At 42.4% G+C, this 16,651-nt stretch overlaps 2 protein-coding genes across 2 annotated transcripts in view; one reads left to right on the plus strand and one right to left on the minus strand.

Annotated features, from left to right (window-relative positions):
• The window catches only part of NSMCE2 (NSE2 SUMO ligase component of SMC5/6 complex), a 683,358-nt gene extending 671,236 nt beyond the window's left edge, over nucleotides 1–12,122 (minus strand). The window contains exon 1 of the mRNA XM_085604965.1: nucleotides 11,837–12,122. The gene's annotated coding sequence lies outside the window, so the exon portion shown is untranslated. The remainder of the gene's footprint in view (nucleotides 1–11,836) is intronic.
• Nucleotides 1–16,651, plus strand: part of WASHC5 (WASH complex subunit 5) — a 330,547-nt gene that overhangs the window by 13,877 nt on the left and 300,019 nt on the right. Inside the window, exon 3 of the mRNA XM_085604961.1 lies at nucleotides 3,946–4,091. Within this exon, the coding sequence (XP_085461087.1) occupies nucleotides 3,946–4,091 (146 nt within the window). The remainder of the gene's footprint in view (nucleotides 1–3,945; nucleotides 4,092–16,651) is intronic.

Consider the following 16,651-nt stretch of genomic DNA (forward strand, 5'->3'; position numbering starts at 1 on the left):
GAAGTTGTCAAGGTCTGTTGTGGTTTTAGAGTTCCTCCATAACTTTTCGACGCATCTGCAGGTTCGTCTCAATTCTCGGAGTTCGGTGGAGAACCAGCTGGCTCTCTTGGCGTGTGGGTTGGTTTTCTTGAGGGGGCAATTGTATTGGCGCTGTCGGTGATCCAACTGTGCAGGGTTCGGGTGGGGGTGGTTGGGTCGTCATCCATGGTGGTGGGAGCAAAGCTGCTGAGGCAGGCGGTGTGTTGGTCGTAGGAGATCTGGTTCCAATTCCTGCGTTGGAGCTGGTTTAGGCATTTGCAGCTGATGTTTGTTTTGAAGGTGAAGTGGCTGCAGTGGTAGTCCATCCATGGGAGTTCGGAGGTGTGGTTGAAGGTGATGGAGTTTCCTGCTGTGAAGATGGGGTCGAGGGTGTGTCCTACTGAGTGCATGGGATCTGGTACGATCTGTTTGAGTCAGAGGTTGTCCAGGAGGTAGGAGGAGTTGGGGTCTTGGAGTTTGTTGAGGTGGAAGTTGAGGTCTCCCAGCAAGGTGTAGTCGGAGGTGATGGCTTGTGGGGTGATGATGTCGGTGATGGAGTCGGAGAAAGGTCCACGGTGTCCAGGGGGTCTGTAGATGAGGGTGCCTCGGAGGGTGGTGGTTGGGTTGGTTTGTATCTTTAAGTGAAGGTGTTCCATCAGTTCTGTGGGCCCGTCGGTGTGGGTGCTCGGACGGAGATTGGGCTTGAGAGAGATGCCTCTTCAGGGAAGGTTGGGGTGGTCCTTCCGGTTGATCTTGTAGCCTTCGGGGATGGCGATCGCGATGTCCGGCCCGAGGCAGCGTTCGCCCAGGAGGTCCCAGATTTCCGCTACATGTCTATGGAGGGAGCGGATGTTGAGGAGAGTCAGTTAAGTTGGCTCCTGTGTCTCGGAGAAGGAGTGGAGACAGTGGCAGCAGGTGAAAGGTCCGTGGGTGTCGGTAGGTGAAGAACACTTGCAGTTGTTGTTCTGGCTGGTGTTGAGTGCAGAGAGGGCTGAGGAGCTGTAGTGCTGGTGGGTTGGAGGACCAAAGTCCCTGGCGCTGGTCGCAGTCGGGTCGCGGATGAGCACAGATGGGCTTGCCTTTGTTAGTAGGGGCTGGGGGGGGAGGGCAGGACAGCTGGGAGGTGGGAGCAGGAACACACGGTATAGTGAGGGTCTGTGGGGGCAGCAGTGGCGAAAAACGGATGAAGAGCGGGAAAGGGAAATAAAGAGGGAAGAAAGAAATGAGTAATAAGTAAGGGCTAAGAAATTAGTACTAAGGAAAGGAATAAGGAAAAGAAAGAGGCACAAGAAAGGAATGGGCAAAAACGGCAAAAACTAAGGGTACAGCGAAGGAGGATCACACGAGCAGGGAGGAGGGCAGAGCCTGAGCAGGAGTCGGCAGGCCTTGAACACCTACCTGGGCAGCGCTGGGGGTAGACACTCTTTGGTGGAGCTGTGCGAGGGGAGAGCAATATTCTGACCACGAGGTCAGACTCGACTACGGCAACGCACTCTACACTGACATTACCCAGAAAAACCTCTGCAAGCTCCAGAATGCTGCAGCCAGACTGGTCCTCGACCTCCCCCAGCACAGCCACATTACTCAACACCTCCGCAAAATCCACTGGATCCCGGCAGACAGGAGAATAACCTTCAAACTCCTCACCCATGCTTAGAAGGCCCTCCACAACGCCGTACCAGCATACCTGAACAGCTGCCTTAACTTCCACGCACACCTAAGCTCTGCCCAGCTCGCCCTGGCCACCACCCCACAGATCCGCAAGACCAGAACCGGAGGAAAGTCCTTCTCCTTCCTCGCTGCAAACACCTGGAACACCCTCCTCTCCGCCTCAGACATTCTCCCATGCTACCCCAGTTCAGGAAGGACCTCAAATCCTGGCTCTTCCAATGACCCCAGCACTTAGACTGATCTGCTCCTCAACCCCCCACAGCGCCTTGAAACCCTCACAGGTGAGTAGTTGCGCTTTACCAACCCTTGATTGATTGATTGCTTTCTCCCACTGTTCCTGACTCTGCCTCATTCCCCTATCTTTGTCCCTGCCCTCTATGTCCACTGTAGCCTGCTGCCCTTTCCTCAGGCTCCTCCTGCAGCGATCAGCCTCCCTGCAATGTCGGACACAGCAGTGTATTCCTGCAGGCTCTCCCTTCCTTCTCTGGACTGTGCCAGGAAAGGTGAGAAGAGGCACTCTTAGGGTATTGTGCAAGCATATATGTGAACATTCACACACACAGCTGACAGAGCACACATGCAACACATTCATACTCGGGCAAGCACACAGGTGAATAAATACACGGATACACTCCATACACATCCCACATATGTACAGTACACACACAAACAGACAAGGCCAACTTTCCACTATCACTTTACAGGGCACTTGGGTGTGCAGAGACACTTTGCATGTGGCGATACACCAAAATACTTCTGTTGGAGGTGCAAGGGTAACTATTAGTCATGTGTGTTCATTCCATAAACACCTTCTCCAAATCAGACCCTTTTCAAAGATGTAACTTAGCTGGATTTTGAGCTAGTTTATTGAGTGAATTACTGTGGCATGCCGCATTTAAGTTTCAATTCCTCATCATCTCATTGTCGCCTCTGGTGACGCAAGTTTACAAAATGAATAACTGTTATGTGAATACAATGAAATGGACCTCGCTGAAACACCATTTGTAAACAACAGCATTCACCACAGATACTGCATAGTCTGCAAAGCACCTAATCTCCCAAATCCAATGTCTTACAATCTACTTCTGCTTTTCTGCCGTTATGTGAAAATATTGGGTGAACTTAGACATAAACTGAATACAGACAGCCAGTGCCCTAAACAAACACATTAACTTGACTCCTAACAAGATGGGCAATTCAGTAGGATGGACACCACCTCTACATGTGGTACGGTGAGTACTTTTTTGCCATTTAGCAAGGAGACTTGACATCTAATTCCAACCTTACCGCTTTACCTAAAAATGCTGGAAATAAGCGATGTCTCATAAATCTGGACAGAGCCCCAACACAGTAACATTTCCCATAGAAGGGTAGTCCTGTGACCTTGCTGTCAGAATTATGTCACGGCAGAAGTGGGGTAGCTGGAAACTATGGAACTGGAAGACATGTTTTCTTAATCTCAATCTCCCTATTTGGACAATTGTGTGTTCTTAGTCAATCACTTTTTGAACATATTCTCCTGCTCTCATTTTTACTAAGTGTGGGAGTCATTACAATTATTCTAAAAACTCTGATTAAGTGCCTGGTTAAAAAGACACTGGACTGGATATGGTGGTTAGCGGTTGATGCGGCAGAACAACAGCCAGTTAGCCATGCAGATAAGCTTTCTTAAAGATACTATTAAAATGCCACCCTTTTGTTTGTTACACTGCTATTGCCAACTTATTTTGTTAACTGCACTACACTAGAACATGGGTAATGTCACGTGTAGCAAAGGTTTTCATGCATTGGAAGTTCCTGCAATTGTTACTTGGAATCATTATCTTACTTGACTCTTCATCTGACTGTTGTAATTAGTATGCAGAGACAGTGGCTTGAATACTGTACTTGAGAGGGGGCAGGAATGCTGGAACTTCAAATCTACATCTGTTTTCTTTGCTTCCGCCACCACACTTCAACATTATTTTTGCATTTACCACCTGTAATCACAACAGTCATTTACTGTTTACTCGCTTCGCTCTATTCTGCAAGATTTCTTTCTATTCAGTATTCCTAAAACACAATCTTTGTGGGACACAGATTTGCACCGAAAGTCAAAAGCAATATTAGTGCCACACGCAGAGAGCCAGTTAAGTCACACATCTACTTACAAGCACTTTCACTAATAACCAGACCTATTGGCTTTGCCAGTGCGTGTGAATGTGTTTTCTTTTCTGCAAAGCAACTAAATCACTTACTTGTGTTTTTCCTTCACAGAATCCAGATGCTTGGGAAAGCAAGTTGGAAGCAAAGCCTGAACTACAGGACTTGGATGAAGAATTCAGAGAAAATAACATAGAAATTTTGACAAGATTCTACCTGGCATTCGAAAGCGTTCATAAATATATTGTCGATTTAAATAGGTATTGTACCACAGCTATCCTATTATTAAACATTTTTGTGGTATAACACTATGTATTTGATATTTGGATAGTGCGAACCTAACCAAAAGGCAGCTGAGTGCTGTACAAGGCCAAAGACATTAAGTGAGTATTTGGAGGGAAAAGTGGATGCTGAGGCTGGACATGTACTGTTACTGCGTCATGATGTAGTGTACTACAAAGAGGTGCTTCTGCAGCCGTTTGCTAAATTTAAGCAGGTTTGAAGCGGCCCTAATGGTTAAAGGAGTGTCGTTCCAGATTATGGGAGAAAACGTTTTGCCTTGTTTTTTTTCTGTTTGTGTCTCATCATATTTATTGCACATCTTTAATTCACTGTTTAATACTTGTATCTGTGTACTTCTTCCAGTGAATACTTTACTTTACATTTACTCATTTATATAGCGCAAACGAATCATCCCCACAGGGATCTCTCGGCGCTTAGAGAAATGAGTTTCCCAAAACAGCCACGTCTTCAAGAGTTTCTTAAAACAGGATATCTCAAGACAGGACCGGATCTTCTCTGGTAGAGTGGTCCAGTGACTGGGGGCCAGATACGAAAAGGCGCGACCCCCCCATTTTAGCTCTATTTATTCTATGTGAGCACAAGAAGTTATGGTTGCTAGATCTTAGTTGCCGTATAGGATTGTACAGAGTAAACTTCTTATTGAGGTAGGCAGGGCCATTCCCCTGTAGAGACTTGAATACCACACATAGCATCTTAAAAATAGCTCGTTTCCTAATCGGAAGCCAATGAAGTTGGCTCAAAAGGGGTGCAGAAGGAGTGCGGGCCGGTTTATTAAGGGCGAGGCGTGCTGCGGTATTCTGCACCACCTGTAGTCTGGATAGTAGGTCTTCCCTTATTCCAACGAGTTGCCATAGTCCAGTCGACTAACCAAGAGTGACTGGATAAGGGTTGTTCTTGCCGAGAGTGGAATCCAGGGAAAGATTTTACTTAGCATCCTCATGGTTCCGAAGCAGGTCCCTGACCATGTCTTCACCTGCTCCTCCATTGATAACTTATTATCAATCCTGATGCCAAGATTCTTAGCCCAATTTTTGTGGGAAGGAGCCTCTCCCAACTCTAGAGGCCACCAGTCGGGCGACCAGATTTCCTCGGCCTTCCCGAACAGCAGTATCTCTGTTTTGGATGAGTTGAGCTGTAGGAAGATCTTCTTCATCCACGTTGCAATGCTAGACATGCAGCTTTTAAATTTTGATTGAGTGGATACAATATCATCCTCAATGGGGACAATCGGCTGCGTGTCGTCGGCATACGAGATGGTCTCAATACTTACATTGCAATGCTGTACTTTTTTTTTTTTTTTTTTCTTTTTTTATTGAGCCGAAAAAAAGGTGCAATGTACAAGGTTTCTAGGATTACATCTAAATGATAGCTGAATATAAGTAGGCAAGAAAACTTGGGAAATGCAAGATAATTCCTTAGATCGATGCCGTGGGCTTTTCATTCCATTTTATTATACAATGAAACGGTATTACAATGTAGTGAAGAATAAAACAACTCCATGGCAAGTATATATCTGAGTAAATATTCGATCTTGCACAAGAAAGAAATGCTACTCATGTCTTCAACTACAATTATTTTTAAGAAGAAACCCCCAAATAAAGTGCCAATGCAATACCAACAAATCATAGCCTTGTTAGAATATAATACAACGAGCATCGCACACGAGAATTAATTCCACATAAAGTGGAAATACGATATCAGCAGATAATTACGTCAAGAAAATACAGTACTTGAGTCATAAAGTGCAAAAAGTAGAGCAAGTAAAGTGCGTATGCAAATAGCAAGCAGTAAATAGCATTGTAAATTCACCTACAGGAAATAAAAACCTTTTTCCCCCCGTCGCACCCCCCGCAACTTGCTAAATCATGATTAAACAAGTAAAGGCGCACTGCCCCAATCAATCTATCGAAACATACAGATCTATACAATTCCCAATCATCCTAAGTCAATATACCCCGTTAAAATTCTAGGAATCAACGAGCGACAATAGATCCGCAGCTGTCCTTAAAAACAAGCAATTTCCTAAACCCCTTCCAATTTTTGTTAAATTTCATTATTCCCCCGACTCTCCTAGCATAGGCCTCTTCAAATCTACAAATCCTTTTCATTTTATTAAGCCACGTTAGATGGTTTGGTATCTCCTTCGATTTCCAATTTTGAAGTATCAGGGAACGAGCCACCATACAGGAGATTGCTACAAATGCTTTATCACCACTGGATAGAATAGCTTCGTCCCTCACACCCCCAAACAATGCAGTTTCAACTTGAGGAGAAAAACACAATCCCAAGGCAGTGCCCATATCGCTAAAAATTTCTTTCCAAAACTGGTCCAATAACGGACAGGAGTAAAAAATATGATGCCAACCACCTTCGTCCTCCTGATGACACCGAAAACACCTATTCACACAATCGGGGAATTTTTTCTGCAGTATGGACGGTGTCCAATAGGCAAACCACCTTGATAAAAAGGACATTCTTTTAAAGTTAGCAGCACGTAAGGACCTATAGCCTAAGAGACAGATTTTCTCCCACTCCTGGAGACTAAATCTGCAACCCGTTTCTCGCACTATTTTCTCCAAATGATTTAATATAACTTTATCCTGGGCTTGATTCCTCAGTATAGAGTACCACTTACCCAACCCAAAGAAATTAGAAGCATATAAATCTATCATAATTTTGTGTGGAGTATTTAACATGCCCGCCGTATTGGATATAAAGTGGACTAGCCGTAAGTATTCGAGAAACATAGGTTTTCTATGACCTTCTGCTCTTATGATAATTTATTGCCAGGACAGAACTCTATTTTGGACAATAAAGTGCTTGAATTGAAAAAAGCCACATTCTTCCCATATATCAATATGTCTAGATTGAAGGTATAGGCCGATATTATTACACTCCCTTAATGTAACATATTGAAAACCAGAAGAGCTTGTTTTCTTAAAGACAGCCTGAAGCCTAGACGATAATTCTCGAAGAGACTTATAGCGGGTCTTTTTCGGTAATTTAGCTGTTTTTAGAAAAAAGAAAGATTGAGCTCCTGCTTCTAAGATCATTTTGTCTAAAAAAAAAACTATCACAGTTCCGCTTATAGTATAAAATATCGACCAAAAAATTTAACAAAGCCGCCTCATAATATGTCCGTACCTGCGGGAGCGCTAGACCCCCTTGGGTAATGGGTAATTGCACTATAGCTAATTTTACTCTGGGGGCTTTTTTACCCCATATAAATTCCCTAAACAAAGTGTCCAATTCATTGAAATATAATTGGTTAATACGAATGGGGACATTTAAAAATAAAAATTTTAAAAGAGGAAGGATAGACATCTTGATCATAGAGACGCTCCCTATGATAGTAAGGGGGAGCACAGACCATTGTTCTAATAAGGTTTTTATCTTCTGCTTAGTCCTCAGGTTTTTCAATTCGAATAATTTATGGTACTGATTCGTGACATATATGCCCAAATATCTTATTGGATCTAATTTCCTGGCTTGAGCCCTGAGATTAATAGGAAACAAGTTGGGATCCGAATTAAGAGCGAGTAGCTCAGTTTTTTTTCATTTATCTTATAACCACCAATCTGTTGGAACTGAGAGAATTCATAAAAAGCTCGATCTAAATTCTCTTTCTCCGGGGCTAAATATAAAATAATATCGTCAGCAAATAGCTTGACTTTGGACATCGCAGGTATTGGAGGAATAATAGCAGCATTATTTCGGATTTTTAAAACCAAAGGTTCGATTAAAAAAAAAGTGAAAAGTAAAGGGGAAAGCGGGCATCCCTGCCTCGTTCCACGTTTTATTGTCACTTCCCCTATCTGTTCTTGATTAATGACCACCTTAGCACTCGCACTCTGATAGATATTTCGAAGCATATTAATTACTTGTTGTGGGACGCCAAAATGCTCTAGAGTAAGAAATAATGTTTGCCAATTCACCAAATCAAAAGCTTTTTCTGCGTCGACCGTTATAACTGCCGCAGGGATTTTGTTAGTGCTAAAAAGATCTAAGGCATGTATTAAGAATTGCGTGTTCATAGCCATTGATCGACCTGCAATAAATCCTGTTTGATCCCTGTGAATTATTTCTTGAGCCACAGGAAGAAAACGCAGGGCCCACAACTTCATCAGGATCTTGTAATCCGAGTTGAGTAGGCTTATTGGTCTAAACGAGTTGACATCTTCCGGATTTTTATCTTTTTTTACAAATGATATTATAATAGATTCTTTAAACTCACTTGCTACTATTCCACCCTTTCTAATATTATTAAAAAGTCTCTTTAATGGGGATACCAATTCTTTCATAAAAACCTTATAAAATTCCAACGGGAAACCGTCCTGACCAGATGCCTTCCCCCCCCAGCCATTGATTTAATTGCTTTTATTATTTCCTCCTCCCCTATATCCTCATCCAATTCTCTAATTTTATTCTCAGAAAGCCTGGTAATATCTATATCTGAAAGATACACCTGAATTTGTTCATTACTAGTAGGATATTCTGTTGAATAGAGCTGCCCATAATGTTGAAGAAAGATCTGAGCAATATTATCCCTGTCCACTATAACATGATCAGAAACCGGATCCCTAAGTGAGACAATCAAGGAGGATTCTGTTTTTTTTCTCGTGGAGTTAGCTAATAACTTTCCAATCAGCTGGCTCTCCTCATAAATTCTTTGTTGGAAGATTTTAGAGTTACAAATTTCCTCCAAGATAAAAAATTCCCTTAATTCCGAGCTAGCTTCCTTATAGTGGTTAGCCCAATGCTGGATCATTAAGGCATATTCTTGATTAACCCTATTCTGTAGGTCCTCTATTTTCAGTCTCCGAGTTTTGGACTGACCGTCCCTCACTGCTATTATTTGGCCCCGAGCTGCGGCCTTGAACCCCCCCCCCCCAAATAGCAAAAAGGGCAGCAGTATTATCATTGACAAGAAAATATCGCGAGATCCATTCTCTAAACCCTGAAACCCATTCTGCGTTTTGTAGGAGAAGACGATCCATCTGCCATCTAGGTCGTTCCCTAGCCCTCTGCCCTATGACTAGGGATATCCCCACAAACGCATGATCTGAGAAAGTATTAGCACTGATCCATGCATTTGAGACTTGTAACGACCTAGATGTTAAGAAATAATCTAAACGGGAGGCTGAGTGAAACCGGTGAGAATAACAAGTAAAGAATTCTACATCTTGGTGTTTGGTTTTAGTTGTTTTTTATTTTTGTTAGAAGTATCCTTCCTAATATCTAAAATGTAGTTGAAGTCTCCCCCTAGAATAATTTGACCGTGGGAGTCAATCAACATTTCGTAAATCTGATTCAGGGGTGCTACATTATCAATAATTGGACCATAATAATTTATAAAATTTAACCTTCTACCCTTAACTGCAGTTATTACCCGAATCCATCTCCCGAGAGTGTTTCCCTATGAACCTGGAAAAATTCCCAATCTATTTTACTAGAGAAATAAAATGCGACCCCTCTCATTGCTACCCCAGCAGAGGCAAAAAGAGCTGTAGAAATTTTGGGGGGGATATATAAATTGGGGAAATTAGATTTAAGATGTGTTTCCTGCAGAAAAAGCACATGGGGATCTAGTGAGGAAGCCCATCTAATAAGTGCACGGTATTTCTTTTTACTCAATATGCCGTTGGTGTTTAACGACGGGATCTGTAATCTACCACATGCCATGTCTAATCACTAAAAATAGCATTCCATGGACCTTCTCTGCTCTTTTTATTACTGCAAAACCCCTTCCCCTATCCCCCAAAACCCTCAAGACAAGCCCCCCTAGGAATGTGAAACCCCATCTACTGCAACCACGCTATCCACATTCCCCCCACCCCACCATCTAACCTGGGTGGCATGTAGTACACCCTTAGTAGCGGCCAACAATGGCCACCCCCCTTCCCTAAAAAAAAACCGAGAACAACAAAAATAGAGGAAGGCAGGAGGAAGAGAAACGAGAGAAAAAAAATAATAATCCAATTACAGAACTTTTACAAAATTGTCCTGTGCGTTTCAGCACTAAGATTCTGATGAGGGTCTAGAAAGCTCTTTCAGGAAAATCTGGGCCTCGTCTAGGTCCGAAAACATGAAGAACTTCCCCTTCACCAGGACCCGTAGCTTGGACTGCTGCGCAATCGAGGCTTGGGCACCATGTGCCTTAAATAGGTGCAGCATCTTGACAAACTCCTTCCTTCTACGAGCTGCGACCGCAGTCATGTCTGAAAAAATTCGACACTTCTGAGTCTCATTAATCGAAAACTGACGTTGGAGAATAGCCTTTGACAGGATTTTCTCTTTTATTCTAAAGTCAGCAAAGTTCAGGAGAATCGTCCGTGGGAACGGGGCATTGGGGAAAGGCTGGGCCGGGACACAATGTGCCCTAGTAATGGAGAGATCCCCCTCATGTTCCGGCAAAACTTGCTGCTTTATAAACGAGTTGGCCCAATGGAGAGTTTGTGAGCCCTCGATCCCTTCAGGTACCCCTACTATCCGGAGATTGGATCTCCTAGAGTGGCTTTCTAATTCCTCGACCTTATTCTCGAGATATCTTCTCCTTTTTACGGCCTCCTTTGACTCAGACAGAACAGAGCTCATTTGATCCTCAATTGTGGATATTCTGGTCTCAACCTCAGTGACTCTGCAAGGGAGACCGTGAATCGCGTCTTCAATTTTGTCTAAGCGCTGATTTAGAGTGCTACTCTCCGTTTGCTGTATTTCCTTCATGTCCCTTATTTCTCCCAAAATCAAATTTAGCATATCCCTAATATCCAGTTGGAAAGTTCCCGGATTTTCACTACTAAAATTTGCTAGGGATATATTTTTAGAATAAGAAAGCGGCGTTGTGGAGAATAGGGGCCCTGATTCTGCTGGCGACTCTTGTATAGCAGACTGCAAAGACGGCACCAAAGCCTGGAGGGGCTCAACAGTTATTTCTGGTGCCCCTAGATCGCCATGCACCACAGAGTTACCAACACGTTTTACTATATCCACGCCAGGGGATAAATCAAAGGTTTTTTCCTCCCCTGTTGACTTTGTGGTTTTCAAAAAATTAGGATCCTCCTGTAAAGTGAGATTCTCGCAGGCAGTCTGGGTCACAGGCGGGATTAACAAGGATGCTGTAGAGCCTACTAACTGAGGTGGTGAGGGTTGCTGAGGAGGCTGGGGAGATTGCACAGATTGTATTTTGGTAAATAGCGGGAATTCTTTCACCCCCTTTGGAGGATTGCTTGTTACATTGGAGTCATGGTTAGAACTGGGGAGGGTTGGCGTAGCCCCCACTAGGCTATTTTTCTCTTGAGGCACCAATGGATCAGCCAGAGATGTTCTATCTTCGCCACAATCCGCTATCATGCCCGGGGAGGTATCATCTTCTGAGCTTTCCAGCATTCTACGATTGTCTGGTGAGGATAAAACCACTCCCCTTTCACTTTCACGAACCGCTTGACGCGCCATTTTTGTAAGGGCACGGCGCGTTTTCTTAACTTTTTGAGCTTCGGTTTTAGTGGTTTTAGCATTTACATTTGCCGCTCCCTCTTTCTGAGGTCTCACCATGCTTATTTATATATTTCACCCCCTCCCCTCCCTTTCTCCCTTTCTGTTTTCTTCTCTAGACTCCAAATATTGCTAAGGTTGCTTCTCTCCTGTTTAATAGTCTCTTGACCAAATTAACACCTCCGCTCCCCCACCACCATCTCCTCCTTACGTGTAGCAACAGGACTGTTCAGGATTCAGGTGCCGCTCTGCATCCCTGCTGTCGTACTGGCGTTGCAAGCTTCAACTATCAGTAGGAAAGAAGCCTGTTAAATCCTGAGCCTGAACCTGTGCTTGATCAGGAACAAAGTTGTGGAGCCTCACGCTGTCTCTTGCATTCTTTCCCCTTTTCCGTATCGTATCTAATATTTTCCCTTTATTCCCTTTGCCGACTTCTGACAACGGGTGGAGTTCGGTCCCTCGCCGCCGCCATCCGTGTCTGCCTTCCTGCTACGAGTGAGAAGGGGGGCGGGGCCATTGACGCGCTAGCGGCGTGGAGGCGTGGTACTCCTACTCGCCGTCATCTCTTTCTCCCTGTAGCAATACTGTACTTGCTGAGAATTAGAGAACATTTTATACAACTCTATATGAATATTTAAAGGTAGTTATAAAAAAATTAGGTTTCGAAGAAAATAAACAACCTTGACGGTAGATTCACTGCTATGTGAAATCACTCCAAACTTCGCAAAAGCCCACAAGGTGCAACATATACTTATTCCTATATAGTTGACCTATTAAATATCCCACTTTCCCACTTTATTTTATCTTAACCAAAACCTTCCTACTCTCCCCTGAGATAAAAAGAATTAAGATTATGAGTGGGATGGGAAGATAAAGAGGAGTGAGAAGAGTAAAAACAAATAGCAACCAACTGATCGAATTAGTTGTTGCCACAACACTGGCCTTTTAAGAAGCAACTGGTATTGTGTACATATCTTACTACTTAAGTGCACAGTCAACCCTAGCCTTTCTGGCCTATGTTATCTCGTATCCTGGACAAAAAGGAGTCTGCAGGGTCCACCTGCGAAATAACTTTAACTTTACCCTTACATGACACTCCCAACATGCTTGGATGCCACATAGATGTTTCCCCTTTCATGTAATCAGTAGTTTCTTAATCATTCACAGCTGCTACTGTCTTCTGATGATGGCCCTACTGTAATATGGGATCTTTTCACCCTCCTCCAACAAATTCCCCATTGCCGCACAGCATGTAGTACCAGTTTGCTTTCTGTAGAACTACTCAATTTATGCACAACAGTACTTCACAGCTCAGCATCCCCCTCTCGCACTGTTTGCTGGAAGTCAATTGGCTCTAAGAACTGTCACTCGGGAGGTAGGATCAACTCAGAAAATTTCACCCTCCCAAAAACTCTGAATTGTAGCGAGGAGAGATGCTATCTCTGTAAGCTTTGGTTTCCCGAAAAACATGTTTACTGCTTGGTCTATGTCTTCATATATTCTGTTTGTGTTTCTTTGTGTATGATTTATGTTACTTCACAATCTCATAAGTCATGTGTCTCTTTCTTGTTGATCTCAAAATCTGCTACTGTTGGCACTAGACAGGAGGTCTATGCAGTAGCCCCCTAAGCATCATTCTCTGTTTTGGACAGTTGTTTTTCCATGGTTGACATTGTTTCGTCTTTTGAGGTAAACTGCTCATATTTTGAGATGTCCTGAGCGTCTTTCAGTGCTGTCAGAATTAATGACTCACTCGGGGACGAATCTACTAAATTGTATTTCCATGATGAACTTTATATACTTTGCCCATCAAGACAATGGCTTTGACTTGCATCAATTTATAGTTTTTTCCTCTCCTGTTTTCAGCGTTTCTTCTACAGGGTGCATCGTCTGTGGTGGAGGTACAATACTTTACTTTTAGTTCCTCATTATTCAAACAGTTATTAACTGGTAGCCAGGGTAGGCCTACCCAGCATGAATTTCACCTTAGCAGGGTATAAATGGAAAGGTTATGATAGTCTGTTTTTTTTTAACCTTGGCTAAAAGATTTGCAAGTAATATGTGTAAATGTTTTGTATGCAAAGAAAAGGGACAAAGGCAGAAAGACAAATGAGGAGGGAATCAAATACTGAGAGGAAACATGGTGCAAGGTTTTATAACGAGGCCTCGTAATACAAACAGCAAAGGATATGATCATTGATAAGGAGTCAATGGAAAGGTTGAAACCAGTAACTCAAAAGAAAGAAAAACAATTGAAGATAGGTTGGCAAACTGTGATGTTTCAAACTCAGAACATTGAGTGTTTGAACCTTATTTGGTGAATAATTTGTGAATGGCGTATATTTTATGCCTACTTAACATTTATTGTGTAACAGGGAACGCATGGTAGGAGAAGGATAAGTACTCACAAAGGATATTTATATAATGGTATACATACACTGTCTTATAGATAAGATCTGTGAACTCTGTGATGTTAGTTTGATAAACGGCTTCAGTCTCAGTGGATCTTTAAACTGTAGATGGAGTTGTTCATTTAATTCAGCTTGCAAACACCTATAATGTTTTTTAAGTAACTGTCATAGAGTTTATTTTTAAAGGGTCCACCATGTCGATTTCCTACTACTTGACTTAGCAAACCCTATTGTGACTGGTGAGCTTCGATGGTTGAGGAATGTTTTAATCCTTTGCAAGACTGTGCATGTGAGTCCTGCCCATGAGAACAATGGGATGAATTTCTCTGAAGTCGCCTGAATTAGTTGCCTCCCTTCTTTTCAGTCTAAATTTCTATGGTCAGCCGCAGAGTAGTTTTATGTTGTTTTACATAGTCGTGCAGTTGTCTAATGGCGTCTTCTGCAAGAACTCTTGAATTGGCTAATTTGTAATCAATCTGCAGTTGACTAGCATTTCAGGGTTAGCCATTGGTGATAGTCGATGTTTGATCAGTACAGCTCACCTTAAGATAAAAAACGTAGGTAGAATTAAGCAGGAGTGTAAAAAAACTAAAACAAAGTGTACAACATCAATTGTCCTAAACATGTCAGTCAGTAGGTACTGTAATAGAGGGAAACAAAAGATGAATGCGTTAGTTGTTGAGGTAAAGGCGACATGGCTGTTAACTGAATGATGCAAAAGAAAAAAGATGTGTTAGTAAAAGAGAAATGTGATGACCAGGGATAGACAAAAAAATCATGGGAATTTTGGATTTGAAAACTAATCATTTTACTGAAATTGAGTAGAAAAATAGGATAAATATATGAATACCAAAGGGTTATAGTGCCTTTCCCTTTCCGTGCTGTTTTTCACTAAAATCAACAAAGGGTGCACTGAGGAGGCATTGAGAAAGTGTTTTTAAAAAAATGAAAAGAGCAGCAGGCTCTGAATGACAATCTGACCATTCATATCTGCCACACCTGACCCCTGTTTTGGCCAACATACAAAGCGGTTTAGTTGCCACTGGCCCCCCACCCCCAACCAACCCACCCCGTCAGCACCTGGCTATTTTTGCTATGTAGACACAATGGTAATTGCAGACCTCCTACATTTCACACAAATTTACTTAACTGACAGCTATGTTGAGTTTTCTTAGCTCACGCACCAAATCACAATCCCCATTCATCATATCATCAGACATGAAAACATCATCACCTCAAACTTCAACAGAAACCCATCTACCAAATTTCAGTGCAGCATCCTAAATACTAGGTTAAATAAACTCCACTTAATGCACAGCTTCATGTAAGGTAAAAGACTGCCACTGCATGCTTCGTAATTGCAATGTAATACCCGAACAAAACAGATTTAGTGCATCCATACTGGGAAGCTGAAAGTCTGTAATAAACAAGGCACTTACTACCTTGTAAAGAGGGTGAAATCTGTTCCATGTACTTTACTCAAACTGATCAGTTGTTAATAGTTGTTCCATTCCCTTTTCATAAGCCCCTAAATTCATGGTAACTATAGTGTTCATTTTAATATGCAGGAAAGAGCTTGGCAGCTAATTTTCATTTCATAATATTGGCTGTCATTTGATGTTTCATTTGATTTTCTCCATTAATGTATACATTGTCTATAAATAAGTGCAACCTTCCTCTACCTAATGTTTGGAAAACTCTCAGAAAATGTTGCTGATGTTCTCTCTCTAAAGAGGATAAGGTAATTAGAGGTCCGTTTCAATGCTCTTAAGGGCCTTATGTTAAAGCAATACAACCTAAATGGCAAAACTGTAAGATGACAGGACGATTACCAAACTTACAACACCATTTTGTTACTTTCCTTGGTTCCTGTGTTCATTATTTTCGTTGTGAATTTTAAATACATGGCTCTGACTGATCATATATGTTTTCTTGGGGGAGGGGAGTAGTGTAAATTATCTGCATTCACTAGTTTCCTGCTGAGCAGCAGATATCATTTAAGACCTTATGTATGGCTTTTTCATTGTCTGTTGCCCTGATCTTCCTTTCTGTCCAATAGGCTGAAACCTAGGGCTCCCCTTACATCCTTGAACTTACTGTAGGTGGCCCCTCCAATAAAAAATGTCCAATATTATTAGACTTTTCAGTTTTGGCCCAGATTCTCCAGAATATGCTTTCACCTTAAATAAGTTGGTGAGTTCCTTGCTTTGCAAATTAAACTCACCATAACATTAGGCTAAGTACAGCCCTTAGTAAGGTATCAAGAATCCCTTGGGTGAATGTGTGGTGTGGTGTGGTGTAGAGAAACCCTAAAACGAAATGCAGTGTAGCAGAGAGTTAGAATAATTGATGAGTGTTAGACCTGGCATGATTTGCATGGTATTTCCCCAAACTGTTTGCCTTCGCTCCCTTGCTTTGCTGATCCTGTTTTTGTTGGCATTAGAACTCTGTGCACATTGCACCTGCTAACCAGGGCTAAAGTGCTTGTGGTCTCTCCTTAAGACATGGTAAAATTGGCTCGCAACTACTTGGCACATTTAATTTACTTGTAAGCCCCCAGTATATGGTACTACGTGTACCCAAAGTGCGTAAATTAAATGCTACTAACGGGCAGC

Source organism: Triturus cristatus, chromosome 5_1 (genome assembly GCF_964204655.1).
Source record: "Triturus cristatus chromosome 5_1, aTriCri1.1, whole genome shotgun sequence".
NCBI classification, from domain to species: Eukaryota; Metazoa; Chordata; class Amphibia; order Caudata; family Salamandridae; genus Triturus; species Triturus cristatus.